At 36.7% G+C, this 18940-nt stretch overlaps 1 protein-coding gene across 5 annotated transcripts in view; it reads left to right on the plus strand.

Annotated features, from left to right (window-relative positions):
* Nucleotides 1–18940, plus strand: part of UBN2 (ubinuclein 2) — an 87296-nt gene that overhangs the window by 38460 nt on the left and 29896 nt on the right. For 4 of the 5 annotated variants that reach the window (XM_077850101.1, XM_077850100.1, XM_077850096.1 and 1 more), the window contains exons 8-14: nt 1930–2059; nt 5405–5523; nt 5996–6109; nt 6700–6843; nt 7577–7627; nt 9813–9855; nt 14129–15679. In XM_077850101.1, coding sequence (XP_077706227.1) covers nt 1930–2059; nt 5405–5523; nt 5996–6109; nt 6700–6843; nt 7577–7627; nt 9813–9855; nt 14129–15679 — 2152 coding nt within the window. The remainder of the gene's footprint in view (nt 1–1929; nt 2060–5404; nt 5524–5995; nt 6110–6699; nt 6844–7576; nt 7628–9812; nt 9856–14128; nt 15680–18940) is intronic. The other variant, XM_077850098.1, reaches the window with a different exon arrangement.

Consider the following 18940-nt stretch of genomic DNA (forward strand, 5'->3'; position numbering starts at 1 on the left):
TGGATGATCCCAGTATGTTTTTATCCATTTAGAACCTATAGTGATCGCATGTTCATAATTTATTATCAGAGGTTTGAGACCTACCCATTGTAACTTTCATGCATGGATATCTGCTTAGGGTTAGACCTCACTGAAGGAAGCAAAAGAACCTGGCGGATATAAGGAGGCAGGCTCAGGGAAAGTTTGTTGCTTTAGGAGAAGCTTTATTTCTCTGAAATGTGAAAATAACTGAAATTTAAACTTTTCATTGCCAGGTGTTTTAGGTACTTCTTAGGCCTTAGAAGATTGGAATTCTTAGAAAAAAAAATGTGTGCTCAAAATACACTGTTCTCTGGTAGGAATTTGTATATATTTGTGATAGACCAATACAATCCATAACCTTTAGGGTTAATATGCTTCTCTAATTTTTACCTAGTAATGGCTTAGGAGCAGGGAGTCAGCTCTCTGTGTTTTTCAGTTTCTCTCCTCTTTGGAAACCACTGATTTTTATAAGTATGTCACTGAGTCACTCTATTTTTATTTGGAATCTCTTACTACTTGAAGTTTATATTTTATTTTCAGTCTCCACTAACTTTTAATAATGGGACAAGCCTTGAAAGTCTCCTACCTAGAGACTAGACTTCTAATAAAGATCCACATATAATGTTATTTAGCCAAATGTTTATACACAGAATTCATGACAATAGTGATTGTTTCCCATATGATCCTCTGCATTTAACATTCTGGTTCTAATAGATTCTGAACTTTTTTCCATTTATATATTGTGTTTGACTTCTCTAATACCAAGAATTTTTATTGTCAGCGCTAAAAGCATAATTTTCCACATTTTGTTGTTCCTGAAATCGCAGTGTATAAGTGGTGGATATATTTCATATGGGAGGATTTCTTTTCTTCCCCAAAAGCTGTTAATTGAATCTTTGGATTCATCTTTAAATTGTGAAAAGTATTTGTTAAATCTCTGCGTCTTCTCTAGAATAGAATGTGATGATTTAGACATGGTTTTTTGCCAAGAGTCCCAGGTTGGTCTTGGCCTTCAAATTAACATCTGTTCCTATCGTTCTACAATAGCAGTTCCCATCTTGGAAGAAACCTCAATTATTTATTAGTAAACTTGTCTGGTTGAGAATACGGCGGCTGTTCAAACTTTTTTTTAATGACTCTTAAGCTAAATACCTATTTAACAGTTTATTTATTTTTGGTGTAAAAAACTAATTTACAAATGGAAACAACTGAAAAATTGGAATAAATGGGAAAAACTATTAAATATCTAGCTTGTGCAATGCAGGCACAATAAGGGAGACAAGGATGGATGAAACAGTCTGTATATGTAGCCAGAAGGGCTTCACCTTTTCCAGATCTGCAGTTTTTTCCAACATGTCTAAGGAAAAAGTATTCTAAATTCATTGAAACTGTGTGACTCTCTACCTTAGCAATTGCAATGGGGGAGAGAGGCTGTGAAATATCTCTGAGGAGATGAGCTTCTGGTTAATAATAGGGTTCCCGTGCTTTACCCAAAAATGTAGGCTTAAATGTAGACTTTGCCCCTCTTCATCAGAAATTATTCACAGGGACACCTGGGTGGCTCAGCGGTTGAGTGTCTGCCTTCGGCTCAGGTCGTGATCCCAGGGTCCCGGGATCGAGTTTCGCATCAGGCTCCTTGAGGGAAGACTGCTTCTCCCTCTGCCTACGTCTCTGCCTCTCTCTCTCTCTCTCTCATGAATAAATAAAACCTTTAAAAAAAAAATGATTCACCAGTTTATTTATGGTTATATAAATTATCTCTACATTTTTTTCCTTGAAAAATACTGTCTAGGAAATCATAGAATGATAAAACGAGAGAAGAGTCCCTCTTCTAGTGAGCCTTTGCTTCCTTGCTTGTGTTGGCACTTAAAAGAAATTCTATACTTTTTATTTGTTGTTTTTGTTCAGCATTGAATTACAGCTACAGGAACTAGGCCCTGTCATTCGTAGTGGTGTCTACTCCCATCTTGAAGCTTTTGTGCCATGCAACAAAGAAACACTGGTAAAACGTCTAAAGAAGTTACATCTCAACGTCCAGGTAAGAGGAGTAATAATAATATTCATATCTGGAGGCTTATAGCTTGTAAAGAGACTGGTTTCTATTTGGGACTTTTGCATATTAGTTGCTTTTCAGTCTTACTGTATGTATTGAATAACTATAGGAGTTATTAAAGACACATTGGATCTCTTGGAAAAATTTACTGTTCAACAATTGATAAATCTAGATGAGAATGTTTTCTAAGGCATAGATTCTTGGGCTGGTAAATTAACTTTAGGTCCACAGCTGACACAACTTTACCCTCAACAACTATCTGACAGATTTATAACTCAGTTTTTTTATTACTAAAACGATTCTATGCAGATATGTTCACACCTATCTTGCACAAACCAATGGAAAGAAACACAGAGTTAAATGTAACCTTAGAGATTTTTTTGGTGTAGTCATTCATGTTTTGCTAGATTCTCCTGGTAATTGTCCAACTTTGAATGCTTCCAGCGGTCAGAAACATATTTCATTGTAATACCAAAAAATTCTTCCAGGCACTGAGACAAATCCAAATTACCAAATCCTGGTAATTGTCCAACTTTGAATGCTTCCAGTGGTCAGAAACATATTTCATTGTAATACCAAAAAATTCTTCCAGGCACTGAGACAAAGCTTTCCACCCAGATGCTTTCTACCCTGTTGGTCCTAATTGTACCTTTGAGTCCACTCAGAAAACTAATCATTTGTCACTTTCAGAGCTTTCATGTTTTTGAAAGCTTCTATTATGTCCCTTCTTTCACTTTATGTAAAATGGTTTTTAGTACCTTCACTGTTCTGATTACTCTTCCCATAATTTATTTGATTACATATTTTTAAAATATTTATAACCTGCAAGTAATGGAAAAGAATTTAAATGCAGTTTAAGACGAAAAAGGACTTCTTTTTTCTATTAATAAAAGTATTTCATGGAAGTAAAAATACACCCAGGAAGGGATAGGAACTGATCCTTTGGATTAATTCTTGTTTCTCTCTACCTGTCTCCCCATGTCTCATTTTTATCTTTCTGTGTGGATCTGAAAATAAGATTATCCTCACGGTTTTATATTACAGAAAAGCGACACACACAGACTGACTGAGCCCTCTCAACTTGGTCCAAGCTCTTGGGTTCTGATTATACTATCTTGGGTCAACCAAAATTTTTCTGGCCACATAGGACAACTTGGCTGTCCCAGGCCCCCCATGGCTCTAACGAGGGATTGAATGTGGTGCCCTGGACCACTAGTAATGTGATCTGACAGGCATAGAATTCTTTATTATAAGTATTATACTTCTGTTAATAAAACAATTAAGAGTCTGCCTCTTGCTTTTGGCTCAGGTCATGATCTCAGGGTTGTGAGATTGAGCCCTGCATCAGGCCCCATGCTAGGCATGGAGCCTGCTTGAGATTCTCTCCCCCTTTCCACCTCCCTGTACACACACTCTCTAAAATAATAATAATAATAGTAAATAAATTCAGAGTTTTTTCTCAGTTTAAAGCAGAGTAATAAATACATGAAATTTACTCGAGATCACAGATTTTATGTCTGTGCCTGGCTCCTTCAGACATTGACAGTTGGAGCTTACTGCCATACATTCAGATGACAGAAATGGTCCAATAAAAAAAGATCTAGAGGTAGGAGAACTTTTTGCATATTATATTTTCTAAGGAATATTTCAGATTTGATGTTTGAAGTTATTTAATATGCCTGTTGGTTGTAGAAGGCATTTATCTTAATCCTTTCTTTTCTTTATATGGTTTTATCATGTACATTTATAATCCCTGAATACTATATTGTTGGATTTTGTATATTCTTGAGCTTCAAATAAATAGAGTGATATTATCGCCATACTTTTCTTCTGCAGCATACTTTTAAAAATGTATGTATGGGGATACCTGGGTGGCTCAGCTGTTAAGCACCTTCCTTCAGCTCAGGGCGTGATCCTGGAATCCTGGGATCGAGTCCCACATCAGGCTCCCTGCATCGAGCTTGCTTCTCCCTCTGCCTGTGTCTCTGCCTCTCTCTTTCTGTGTCTCTCATGAATAAATAAACAAAATATTTAAAAAATTAATAAAAATAAAAGTATATGTATATATTTATTTATTTATTTGAGAGAGAGAGAGCATGCACACCAGCAGAGGGGAAGGGCAGAGGGAGAAATAGGCTCCTTGCTGAGCATGGAGCCCAACACAGGACTTGATCTTAGGACCCTGGGATCATCACCCGAGCCGAAGACACCTACTGAGCCACCCAGTTGCCCCATGCAGCTTGCTTTTTAACACTGAACATTATGTACCTCAGATTTATTTGTCTTTACGTGTGGTGAACTTCATTTTTAGAGTACATTTGCTGTACAATCTATAAATATATTCAAATTAATTTATTCATTTTACTGTTGATGGATATTTGGGTTGTTCCCAGACAGATAGTCTCAGCTACATAATTAAGAAATGATCACCTTGGGGGATACCTGGGTGGCTCAGTGGTTGAGTGTCTGCCTTCGGCTCAGGTCATGATCCTGGGGTCCTGGGATCAAGTCCTGCATCAGGCTCTCTGTAGGTAGCCTGCTTCTCTTTCTGCCTATGTCTCTGCCCCTCTCTCTGTGTCTCTCATGAATAAATAAATAAAATCTTAAAAAAAAAAAAGAAGTGATCACCTAGGAACCATGATACTAAATGTTCATATTTCTTAATGGAATTTTTATAGCAAACACTGTCATATGTATAATAATACTTACTAATTAGCATGCATGAAATTAGTAAGTCTTCGAGTTTCTTCTTCCTTTTTGGCCTTGACCTTGCATGCATTTTTGCTTGCCAGTGTAGGTCACAATTAGTAACAATAAACGAAAGAACAGGATGCCAACATCCTGTTGGTAGTCCCCCAAACCAAATTGCGTGTTCCATTGTTGGCAAAGCAGTATCTCCTCTTGCGGTACTGGTTCCCTATCCTAATGAGGATCAACTAGTAGTGGTCTGCACAATGTAGATTTTGTTCTTTATTTAATCCTAAAGCGTCCTTATAATGTATTGGCCAAACGGGCATTTTTAAGAATGTAAAGGAATACATTGTGTGTCAACTAAACTCAAATAAAAATTTTTAAGAAAAAACACTATTAATTATGCTGGGGTAACAAGTAAAAAGTGGGATTCACATTGGCTGCCTGGAAAGTTTGGTTATCCTAATTTTATATCCAGTTGCATTATGAAAAGTCATTGTGGTAGAAGAAATGTTTGGATTTAAATATGTTTTTAAAGAATATGTTTACATTTCAAATCTATAATCAGTATCTTTTGAGGATCTGCTTTAATTTTTGTAAATATGTTTTAAAAAGCTCTTAGTATATTTTTTTTGTCAGGATGATCGTTTAAGAGAGCCTCTGCAAAAACTGAAACTGGCTGTTAGCAACGTCATGCCTGAACAGCTATTTAAATACCAGGAGGACTGCCAAGCTCGTAGTCAAGCTAAGTGTGCCAAGTACGTACCTCTTTTATTTGCACCAGCTTTGCATTTGAGAAATATCTTTAGCTCTTAAGGATTGGTCTTACAGACTGCATCACCAAGTAGAAATCCACATATACCACCACTGAAATGGTATAATTGAATATTTTCTAAGTGACACAGCACTTTCCATTCAATTGCTTTGGTGTCAAAAGCAAAAGGTCTCTTGATTTAGTGTATGGGTATGATCAGAGCAAGAGCTGGCACTGGTCAGATATTCACATGTCAACCAATTTGACTGGCTAAAGTTGGGCACAAATATTTCCTAAACTGAAAGATAAGTATTCATGGCCTTATGTTACAGTTTGAAGACCTCATTTACCAAACCATTTTATAACACATTTCAAAGTATTATGTATAAAATTAAGCAATTTAACAAGTGTCTCTGGAGCATATCATTGGCACTATTGGGTTAAAACTCTGCTTCATAAATCTTTTTCATTTTTAGGTTGCAAACAGATGAAGAACGAGAAAAAAATGGATCCGAGGAAGACGATGATGAGAAACCAGGGAAACGTGTCATAGGACCAAGAAAGAAATTCCACTGGAATGACACCATCAGGTAAAATTTAACCAAAGCCTTCACTTTTAACCAAATAGATAATGCAGAACTAAGGTTTCTAAAAAAAAAGAATATACAGTAAATAGAAGAGTAGATTGGAAGCTACCAAAGATTAGTGTGTAGGAAAATTCATTCAAAGGAAGATTCATTTGGTCCTGATATTCTTAGAGCGCTCTCACTTTTATTTTTGTATCCTATTTTTTTGTAAGCTTATCTTCTAATAATTAAGTGTAAGTCATACTGGTTTCAGAAGGTGAAGTACTCCATATACTTGTATAATCAGTCATCTTTTTTACCAGTATTTCAGTACTCCAAGTAGAGGGTTTGGCTCAGGACTATCCTTTCAGTCTTTGGTGCCTAGATGAAAGGTATCAAAGGAAATTGTTTCATATTGGGGATTTGGCTGTAGTGCAATGAGTGATGTGTATTGGAAATTATTTATCTTCATGTCATCTTCTGAATTCTTGAGATAATATTCTTTATTATTGCTGTCAGATTTATGTGCTTTTAAAAAAATCTGTTTCAAGCTTAATTTTCCACAATTTTGCAGTCAAGATTTATATATAAATATATATTTTTAATCTGTTTAGAACTTTGTTATGTAACCTTGTTGAGATCAAATTGGGATGCTATGAGTTAGAGCCAAATAAAAGCCAGTCCGCTGAGGATTATCTTAAATCCTTTATGGAGACAGAGGTGAAACCATTGTGGCCTAAGGGCTGGATGCAGGCAAGGTAAGAAATATGACATCCTAGATTTTACTTTACTTTCTTATTATTGCTATTATTAAAGATACATATATATACACACACGACATTCATTTTGCTAAGAACCTAGTGTGGTTAGCATTCTATACAGTCATCTCAGATGATCTCTGCTTTGAAAACTTCAAGCACTAAAAAGACAAAACAATCACATGGACCTGGAGATACAGAGATTCATATAAAGAGTGATATTTTTTTGCCAGCCACTTTTTCCTTTTTGCACCTGAATTCGCTAATAGAGAAATGGGAGGAGGAGAAGATGGTTATGAACTTTGGGAGGGGAACTTCACAGGGGTATCAGGAAGATAAGGAACCAAATACAAAATTGAGACATAGGAAAAGACACCCCAACCTTACCTTCTGTTGAAAATAGTCAATGTAGAGTGGTATCTCAAAAATTAAGAGTAGCCCAATTTAAAGTTTAAGGAGGTAAGAATGTTAAAATTAATAAATTTGGTTATCTCAAACTCTCATTTTAAAGTGTTCCATCTAAAATCAACAAAACATCTGTTGATCTGTTAAAGACTTAAAAAAATAAATGTGCCATAAAAATCCCCACAAAATAGATTATTGAATTTACTCTGTGCCATTATAACTCTCATTTGATAAATAAGTAATAGACTGTTGAAAACCATGTAACTAAAACAAAGTGGCGATCATTATCTGTTACGCAAAAATGATCATGTTTTTTTAACTTTTGCAGAATGCTTTTTAAGGAAAGCCGGAGTGTACATAATCATCTTACTTCTGCTCCGTGAGTAAAACAGAATCCAGATTACTTCATTTATTTTTGCTCACATTATGTGCTTTAGTAAACAAAAGTACTATTTATTACTGCTAGGTGAAATAGTACTTAAATGTACATTTAGATAATCTCCCATTTTACTACTGCCTTTAAAAAAGTAAGTTAAAAAAAAAAAGTAACTGTGTAGACCTGAGAACACATTTATCTATTAAATAGTTCTCAAAAAAAAAAAAAAAAAAAAAGTTCTCAGGCTAGTCTCCAAAAACCTGAATCTGTGCTGGCCTGAGATTTGGTAGTTAGGAGCCATGTAAACAGGAAGGCTCTGATGGTTTCCTTTGTTCCTGGGCTGCCTTCCCTCCCGTTCTTTGGTGTCCTCCTTCTTTTCCCCTCTGCGACCATCAGTGTGGCTAACCTATAGCTTTGTGCAGTCCAAGATGGTTTCGTATATATGCCTGCCTTGCCTTGCCTTACAGAGTGTTTTATTCCACAAAATTAACTTATTCTTCATTTCCTTCCCTTCTTTTCAAAACTGAGTATTCCCTTAGTGATATGATTACTGAAGAAAGGTCTCTTAACCTGATAGGCAGTAGTAAAAGCTGCGGTTTTTGTGGTTGCATGTTTGAGTGAATATGACTTGAGTAGAACTTTATTTTTACCTACAACTTGAGGCCGTTTCTCTGTAGCATAGAAGTGTGGTAATAGTTAATAAAATATTAAATTAGCAAGGTATGAGAATTTATGGATCACTGTAATTCAGTATTCTAAGAGGTCTGGTTAGCAATATTATGGAACTCTGCTTGTATACAATTACAGTGGAAATTTTTTACAACTCTTAGAAAAAACACTTTGTTAGCATATTGTCAGAGTTGTATTGAGTTGGTTGTGGTTTTCAGTTTTTGCTGTTTTTATTGCTGGTGGTTTAGTTATCCTGGGGCAGGGGGAAATCTATGTATTGGTGTCAATAACATTTCTGGCCTTTAACTTAACCATAGTTATAAAATTACATGTTTTACAATTCAGATATAAATAATTAATTCCTTTAAACCTAGAGCAGATGTTTATATAGATCCTTTCTCCCAGTTTTTTTTAGTAGCTGTATTACTATGTAAGTTCTATTTTGTATCAGAAAGTGGAAATCTATGGGATACATGGGCCTGGACATCTTTTGCCTCAATGGTCTTTATTTAAAAAACTTTGAAAATTACTTTTGTTTTAATGAAGTTGAAGATTGACAGATTTATTTATTTATTTATTTATTTATTTATTTATTTATTTATTTATTTTTATTTATTTATGATAGACATAGAGGGGGAGAGAGAGAGAGGCAGAGACACAGGCAAGGAGAGAAGCAGGCTCCATGCTAGGAGCCCGGCATGGGACTCGATCCCGGGACTCCAGGATTGCGCCCTGGGCCAAAGGCAGGCGCCAAACCCCTGAGCCACCCAGGGATCCCCAAGATAGACAGTTTTAATCAAGATATTTTTTAATTTAATGGATAACATTTCAACATAGTGAAGTTACAATACCCAGTGTGAGATATTTTAGCTTGTTAACCCTTTAATTATCCAACAGACTTTGAGTATTTTCTCCTACTATGGAACCTGTAAGATTTCTTTCATCTTCAAACTTTTTCACACTGGTTCCCAAAGGTACCAAGGTTCCGTGGTAACTTTTTTGCATTTTTTGTTCTGTCATTTTGACGTTTATTTGAATTTTTATATTAAAATAATTTTCTTTAAAAATAAAGTTTTTTTTTTTTTTAAAATAATGCCCCATTTACAACTTCTCCCCAAATTATGGTTTAATTTGAGCTGAAAGTTTCTTGAAGTTCATTTTCCTATAAATAATTATAAATTCTTAGCAGTTCTTTGAAGTGAGTCCTTAGGCAGCTATGTTACCCTACCTTGAGTTTTTTTTTTTTTGAGTATTTGCATTTAATTTTTTAAAAAAACCTTTATCTACAATTCATGTTTGCTAATGGTTTGGCCTTTCTTTCCAGTTGATTGAAATTGAAGGAAGTGTTACTGTATATTCACATATATACTGAGCACATACATATAGTTCCTTCCTACATAGAGTTTTCCAAATAGCATAAGAAATTATTTACCCATGTAATGACAAGATTATGTTATAATTTCCTAATGAGTGACCTAACTGCTACTGAAATGGCCTCCTTTTTCGTTTTTTGTCTTAGGGCAAAGAAAAAGGTGATTCCTGCACCTAAACCCAAAGTGAAGGTAAGTTATTAGTCATGATTGGGGAATGTTGAAATACATTCTTAAGATGCAAAGGATATATGTGGTTTTTTTTTTTTTTTTTTTTAAGATTTTATTTATTTATTCATGAGAGGCAAAGAGAGAGAGAGGCAGAGACACAGGCAGAGGGAGAAGCAGGCTCCATGCAGGGAGCCTGACGTGGGACTCGATCCCAGGACTCCAGGGTCAGGCCCTGGGCTGAAGGCGGCACTAAACTGCTGAGCCACCTGGGCTGCCCTATGTGTTTGGCATAGGTAGATAGGTACCATACTTTTAAGAAGAGTGTTTTTAAACTTTGTAAAAATCCTAGAACTATTGTTTTTCAGAGAATTAAATTGTAAGATTTAGCCTGTTAGAAGTGCTCTATCAAATATAACAAATATCCTTTAAAAGCATAGTTGAGATTGCAAGTATATGAGAAATCCATAACGCCCAAAACAAGCTGCTGCCAGTGTTAATCTGTCATTGAAACTTTGGTTGCCTTTAGGTGCCTTTGCTGATTTTCATCAGTTGCTTTATGATTATTTTTAAATATCTTCTCAGAGCACAGCAGATAGGGTTTTCTTAGCCTTATATAGGTTAGGAATTAGACTGAAACTCTGGATAAACCTGGAAACTTCAAAGGATAACATCTTTAGTAAAAGAAAGGACTAGAAAAGAAATCCACTCATCAGCAGAAAGATAAGAAACTTGGGTGTCTTGGCCTGAGTTCTAGAAGTCCTTCCTGAGCATTTTCCCTGGTTTCAGAGTTTAATTTATACTACCTACAAGATCTGGGAAATTCTCAAGCTTTGAAAATAACTTAAAGGTATTAGATTAGTTATTAACCCAGGGCAGATGACAAATCACATTCTCTCTGGAATAATGCTGTTTCATTCCAGGCCTCAAAGGCTTACCACATATATACTATGTCAAACAAGAGCTTAAAATCTGAAAATACAGAATATATAAGGAAATAAGTTACTATGAGTGAGAGTCATCAGAAACATTTGACAGAATTAGATCCCTGAGAAGGGTAAGTGATGGATTTATTGGGTTTAGAAATAAAGGAATCTAACTCGTTTAATATTTAAAGGAGAAAAGGGGATAAAAAATACCAAAATAAATAAAGCAGAGTTGGGAAAAAAAAAAACAAGTATATAACAAATGAAAATTGTAATCATTCAAAAGTAAAATTGTAAAGAAAGCCCACATCCTTTAGGTTTTGAACTTTCACCCTAGCTTTTATCTCTTTGAATAGATGAATTTCCTTGCTTATGAGGTTATTGCCAGAAGGTCAATATTTGTTACTCTGTAGCCTTCTTAACTTTTAGTATTAGAAGCTCTTTGTACAGAGTAAATAGTCCTTCTATACCTCATTTGTCTTCTAATCCAAATAATACTGAGCCAGTATTTCTTCACATCTGTTGAGTTCATGCTTTGCTTTGACATTTTATTTTTAAACTTCTAATTCTCTCCATAAAGTGTTGATTAAATTTTAATACATGTATTCAAACATAGGATTAATTTATCAGAATTCTAATGGTGGCAAGGGTGGTATAGGGGAATTAACCTGTTTTTTGTGTGTGTCTTCGTGATTAATTACCATTTCCTTTTCCCCAAAAGGAAAAACTATTGCTGATTTGTGTTTTTCCTATCCTGCCACCCATCAAATACCTATTTTAGTTATAAAGGCAATAAGAAAGTATAGTAGAAAATGCAAATGCAGAAAAGTAAGGAGAAAAGTAAAAGTAAGGAGAAAAGTAAAAGGAGAAAAGTAAAAGTATCCAGGGAAAAAAGCTCTTCCTTTCTGGTACACACTCACCATCCCTTCTTCTGTATCTCTGTCCTTGCCATCAGTCCTTCCATCTATCCAAACAGCCATTCATTTGTTCAGATTGAATTAACATTTTATAAACGGGATAACCTACTTTTTAAACTCGAGTATATGCCCTGGAAAATCATCTCTCCTGGTATAAATTTATATAGCACGCCGGTGGATATATTTAACATTACTTTTATAAGAAAAAATTAATTTAGGGACAACTGGCTGGTTCAGTCAGAAGAGCATGCAACTCCTGATCTCAGGATGTGAGTTCAAACCCCATATCAGGTGTAGAGATTATTTAAATAAAAAATAAAACTTAAAATAAAAAAGTTATGTAACAGGTACCTGGCTGGTTCATTTGGTAGAGCATGCAACTCTTGATCTCAGGGTTGTGAGTTCAAGCCCCACATTGGGCCTAGAGCTTACTTTAAAAAAATATTAAATAAATAATACGTAAATAAAAATGAAACCAGTTTATTCTTTTAAAAAAATAAAAACTGGGATCCCTGGGTGGCGCAGTGGTTTAGCGCCTGCCTTTGGCCCAGGGCCCGATCCTGGAGACCCGGGATCGAATCCCACGTCGGGCTCCCGGTGTATGGAGCCTGCTTCTCCCTCTGCCTGTGTCTCTGCCCCTCTCTCTCTCTCTCTCTCTCTCTGTGACTATCATAAATAAAAAATAATAATAATAAATAAATAAATTTTAAAAAATTAAAAAAAAAAGTTACATTAAAAATCCATTTATATTGGTAATGCTACCATTATTATTCTAATACATTTCCCCACCCTCAGTTTCTGTACTTTTTAATAAAAATGGTATTTTCACTAATGATAATTGGATGGATGGCATGTCAAAGCAAGTGTGTATCATAGGTATTACCCATTTGTCTTAACGGTTTTGATCTCAATGCAGTTACACTACAGAATTCTGAGAGGCAGCAGGCTTTTCAATCAGGGCTTATAGAATAGCAGCTTAGAAAAACTGCAGAGGAAGTTAGAGTTTAACAGCCTTCTTAACAGCTACTTTACTGTAATACCTTAGAAGGTGATGGTAAAGACACTTCCTCTCTATTCTTTCCCCACTCAGGTTTAGGTAAGTGCTGTATAAATTGATGTGTAAGTCGGGACGCCTGGGTGGCTCAGCGGTTGAGCTCCTGCCTTTGGCTCAGGGCATGATCCCAGAGTCCTGGGATCGAGTCCCGCATCAGGCTCCCTCCAGGGGGCCTGCTTCTCCCTCTGCCTATGTCTCTGTCTCTCTCTCTGTGTCTCTCATGAATACATAAATAAAATCTTAAAAAAAATTGATATGTAATTTAAGACTTTGGGGTTAGGTTTTTTTTAGTTTGTTTTTAAGAAACTAATCAAAGAAACTTAAGTGCTTTTTATGTAATGGTTTTAATTCTTCTTAATTTTAAAAATGATGAGTCAAATTCCTTATATTTCCCTTTTAAGGAAAATGGTTACTTTTTTTTTTTTTTAGATTTTTTTTTTTTTAATTTATCTGAGAAACAGGAGAGAAATATCATGAGCAGGAGGAGGGGCAGAAGGAAGGGAAAGGGAGGGCTCCACACTGAGCACAGAGCCCCACACAGGCCTAATCTAATGACCCTGAGATCACGACGAGCCAAAACCAAGAGTCGGAAGTCCAACCGACTGATACATTATCATCCCCGGCGCCCTGAAACAAATATTTTTTAATTCTTTTGCTCTTTGAATATTTTAAACTGTGCACTAATTCTCTTTTCCTTGAATTTTAAGAGACTTCATTTTTTTGGAAAAAAAAATACAAAATTCTCTTAGGTATTCAGAATTTTAATTCCCAGTACTCTTGTTTTCTTAATGTATAGTGCCTTGCTCAAAGTAGGCATTTAGTAAATACTTGTTGAATAAATTACAAATGACTTCTACCATAATGAATAGAAGACATAATTTAAGTATACTTGGATTGAATCCCAGTTTGATGTACCACTTTCTCTACGTATTGAGTATGGGTGGCTACAGGACAGGGCATACAAAGGCAGAAATACAAGGGTCCAGAAAGTGAGCATTAGTTCCTAGCAAATCATACCTCAGAAGAAGGGTAGTGTCTTAGGATAAAGGCAGAATTTCTCCTACATACAAGGAGAATAAAAAGAAAGTACTCTCTGAACAGATGGATTTGGAATAGTATCTGAAGATCTGATGCAGGTGGGTGGGGTGAAGGAGGGTTTCACCAATAGTGTAGTGTTTGAATGCTCTTTTGGCTTGGTTTTAATTCTTCTTAGAAGAGCTTACTAAGGCATAGCAGCTGTGTCAGGAGCTCTGTCCTCAGAACTGCTTTGGTTTTTTCAGTCTACAGATACCAATAGAATTTTAATCACTGCCAGACTTTCTTAGTCCTTTTAAAGACTAATACTTAGTAACTATTTATTAATCATTTAATTTGTTCCACTATAACGCTGTTTATGCTAGGAGTGTAGTCCAAAAAAGGACCAGAAAACTCCTGCATCCCTGGTGGCTTCAGTTGGGGGTCCTTCCGCGAGCTCTAGCACATCCGCCGTGGCCTCTACCAGCTCCAGCTCTACGCCAGCGCAGGAGACCATCTGCCTTGATGACTCCCTAGATGAAGACCTTTCTTTCCATCCACCTGCACTGGATCTTGTTTCTGAAGCTTTAGCTGTTATCAACAATGGGAACAAAGGCCCTCCAGCTGGCTCAAGGATAAGTATGCCAACTGCAAAACCTCGTCCAGGACTGAGAGAAGAAAAGTTAGCAAGCATCATGAGTAAACTGCCGCTGGCTGCTCCTAAAAAACTAGATTCTCCTCAGACTGCACATTCATCAAGTCTTATTGCTGGTCACACAGGGCCAGTACCAAAGAAACCCCAGGATTTAGCTCATACTGGCATCTCTTCAGGCCTTATTGCTGGTTCTTCAATTCAGAACCCTAAAGTTTCCTTGGAACCTCTGCCAGCCAGGCTGCTTCAACAAGGACTACAGAGGTCGAGTCAGATCCATGCTTCTTCCTCTGCACAGACCCATGTGTCCTCTTCTTCCCAAGCCCAAGTTGCTGCCTCCTCTCATGCTCTGGGGACACCAGAGGCCCAGGATGCTTCTTCGTTAACACAAGTAACAAAGGTGCACCAGCATTCAGCTGTCCAACAAAACTATGTGTCTCCATTACAAGCTACCATTAGTAAATCACAGACCAACCCAGTGGTGAAATTAAGTAATAATCCCCAACTTGCCTGTTCATCCCCGCTTATTAAGAACTCGGATAAGCCACTTATGTACCGCCTTCCCTTATCTACTCCCTCACCTGGAAATGGTTCTCAAGGGTCCCACCCCCTGGTTTCTAGGACAGTACCCAGCACCACTACCTCCAGTAACTATTTAGCCAAGGCTATGGTGTCACAGATGTCCACGCAGGGTTTCAAATCTCCCTTCTCAATGGCTGCATCCCCCAAACTTGCCGCATCTCCAAAACCTGCCACATCTCCTAAACCCTTGCCCTCACCTAAGCCTTCTGCCTCCCCCAAGCCCTCTCTGTCAGCTAAGCCTTCGGTATCAACTAAACTTATTTCTAAATCCAACCCCACTCCCAAGCCTCCTGTACCCCCAACCTCTTCCAGTCCAAATGCACTAGTAGCCCAGAGTAGCCACTCCAGCAGTAACAACCCAGTCCATAAACAGCCCAGTGGGATAAACCTCAGCAGACAGTCACCCACCTTGAATTTGCTGCCCTCTAATCGCGCTTCAGGCCTTCCATCCACAAAAAATCTTCAGGCCCCTTCAAAGCTCACAAATTCCTCATCCACTGGAACTGTTGGGAAGAATAGCTTGAGTGGAATTGCAGTGAATGTACCTGCCAGCAGAGGTAGCAACCTTAACTCAAGCGGAGCGAATAGGACTAGTCTCTCTGGGGGAACAGGAAGTGGAACACAGGGTGCTACTAAACCGTTGTCTACTCCACATAGACCATCCTCTGCCTCAGGGTCTTCAGTGGTAACAGCCAGTGTGCAGGTATGTATGTTCTATATGTTCAAGGGATAAAGTGTAAGATTGTGTGATCTTTCCTGTGAGTCCATTTAATAACCATATGTATAGCTTGTTTATAATAGCTTCTTACAACTTATAGACAAGGAATGTTCCTGGTGCTGATGTCACAGTAATGGGGATACTTGGTGGATGAGGTTTTTGTTGGGATGTGGATTTTTTTTTTTTTTTTTTTTTTTGGTAAATTAACACATACATGCTTTCGCAATTTTTGAAAAACACGTAAAATGCATATTTAAAACTATATGTTGTCAAAAGTCCAGAACAAATCAGTGACTTACAAGTTTAACAGACTCTCACTTGTCTCTGTTCTCCCCTTCTCTAGTCCCCCTTTCTCCTGGCAACTTCTTGATTTTTTTACTTAGTCAAATTTTACATTCATGGGTTTTTTTCCTTTAATCATTTGTCTTTTCAAAAAAAATTTTTATTTTGCATGAATTTTACAGCTATTCATATAGAACTCTTCACCAAATTATTGTCAGTATTCTTTTATACCACAGTTTCCCCATTTAAGTTCTTAATTTAAATTTATCTCACAGTTAGCAGGAGTGCCTCACTCAAGGAGTCTTTTCAAGAAGGCTAACATGAAACCTATTTTACTGTAGCTCAAGCATACCTGATGATTTCTGTGCTGTCACACTTGAGTATGTATAGACTTCTTGGGTCACTGTCTCCCTCCCAATCTTATAAATACTGTTCCACTGATCTTTGCTTAGTTTTGAGGATTATAGAGAAGTTGGAGGCTGTCCAGTATTTTGTTACCTCGTACGTGCTTTTTCTGCCTAAATGCCTAAGATTTTCTCTTTTTCCTTGAAATTAAAGTATCAAATTTAATTTAATTTTAATTTTTAAATTTTAATTTTTGTTGATTTTGTACCTAGAACATGGTAACACTTTTCAGTCTAATAACCTGGTGGCTTTTTCAGGTCAAGAATATTTCATCCTGTGATGTGTTTCATTATCGTTTCTGATCCATTTGGCCTAGGTTTGTTGAGAACTCTGTATCACTCCTATTTCATCTCTTTCTTTCCACAGCCTGTCACTATTTTCATTTTTCTGCCTCTCCTTGTATTCTGAGACTTGTCAGATTTGTCTTTCACGTGACCAGTTTGATTTCTTAAATATTCTTCCTCCCTGTCCCTCATCCCAAAAAGTAATACATATTCACTGTAGGCAAATTCACAAAAAAGAAAAATCACCCATCATCCCACCACTGTTTATATTTTCCTGTTACTTTTTTGGATTCTTGTCAAGAAAGTGAGTTTCACATAATACGCTGTTTCACAACAAGCTTTGAAAAAAATATGTAACATTTTATGATGTATTAGTCATTAGATTATTAAGTGCTTTTTGAAGACATGACTTTTGTTGATTTGTGGAGTTCTGTTGCTTTGTACTGCTTCCTGTGGATGGGGAGTAGGAGCACCTAATAACAGAATGGTTACCTTGCTGTTTGTAGATGTTTTCTGCTCTTCAGTACAAGCTAAACATTTGTATTCATAAACACGTGAAGCCCAAATTATCACTCTGCCATGACTGTAGGCTTAGTAATGAATGAATTTATTCCAGAATTCTAATCTACAACAAAATTCAATTAAATGATACCTTTAGTAGGTGAAATCTGGGACTCACTGATGTTTTATCCGCTTAGTTTTTTATCAGAAATAAAACAAAAAACCCTGCTGATCAGGGATTGTATGTTAAAATCTAAGTTATAACTAAGGTCTGGAAGGTAGTCCACATTCCTCTTTGTGTATTACCTTTATTAAAATGTTGACTATTTTTGACATTAATCTTCAATTTGAGTAAAGAAGAGAATTATAACAAATGCCAGTTTCCTGCCACATGGGTCCTCTTTCCTAGTATCAATTACTTTTAATTCTCTTAGCTTTTTCTGTGTTTTTAAATATTAAGAATGAATGGAAGACAATTTATTCTCTTAACTTCTTGTCATGATAAGGCTTTTAGCTCTGTTTATGCCTTTGCCATTCTCCTAAAAGAGTAAAATTACAACTTTTGCTTAAATCTGTGACTAAAATATTGTCTCTGTTGAGCTAAATTGTAAACTATGGTTTCATTTGCTTTCTTATTTTAAGCTTTTGGCTTTTGTCCTGAAGAAAATTGCCCACCCCCCCACCCCTTCACTTTGAATTTAAGGTTAAATGTCTCTCCATCCTTTGTCGTCTCCAAAGTCTCAGTTCTATCCCTGTCCCACCATTGCCCACATCCTTCTTGTATTTGATCTTTTACCCCAGGAGAACCTAGATATTTGGCATAACAATTCATTTGTCAGTGGAGAACCTACATGGCAAAATTTGCGTTTCCCTAAAGTAAATGCTTTCTTCTGGTTTTCATCCTTTCCAAAATGACTTTATGATTTTAAGGCCTTAATTTTCCTGCCTTTAGATTTGATCCTTTTTGTTCTATCTTATTGGTTTGGCTGAAGAAAAGGTCAGTAATTGAATAAGATTGTGACTTTGGGAGAACCTGTGGTTTGTGGGTTTTTTGGTTTATGTGTTTGTTTTTTGTTTTTTTAATGTAGCCTCTAGATCCTGTCTCTCTAGCACTCTAACACTAAAAGGAGATTCCCTGTCTGTGCCTGCAAAACATTCAACTCCTGTCTGAAAGAGCCATCTGTTCATTTGCAGAGTGAAAAGGACAGGTCCTGAGTTTAACAAGTTAAAATCTTTCTGGGTTCAGATTATTACCTCCACCTGCTTTCTTTTTAACAATTTCCTGTTCAAGGCTTTCCTCTTCTTTCTTCCCCTTTGACTTACTGATTTTCTAAGAATTCTGTCTTTGCCACTTTATAATTCCCAAAATAATTCACTCTTTAAGCAAATGTTTTGAAGTGTTTAATATGTGCCAGGCACTCTTCTAGGTGCTGGGAAGATAGGGTGAACACCATACTCAAATTTCTCCTCTCATGGAGCATATATTCAGGTAGAGAAATACAAATGTTTAAAAAATAAAGTGCTATGAAAAATTAGAACAATAATAAGGTGCGATGTTGCTAACGTAGACAAGGGAGTTAGGGACAGCCTCTTTCAGGAGATAACATTTGAGCTGAGAATAGAATAAGCAGGCCAGTCATTTGGAGATAGGAGGGAACACACAGTCCAGGCTAGAGGGATGGTACGTGTGAAGACACTGAGATCGGAAGGAGCCTGATGTGTAGGTATGCATGGCTGGACTAGAGAGAGATGGATAGCTGATGAGGTCTTACAT

This window comes from Canis aureus, chromosome 15 (assembly GCF_053574225.1).
Source record: "Canis aureus isolate CA01 chromosome 15, VMU_Caureus_v.1.0, whole genome shotgun sequence".
Lineage (NCBI taxonomy): Eukaryota > Metazoa > Chordata > Mammalia > Carnivora > Canidae > Canis > Canis aureus.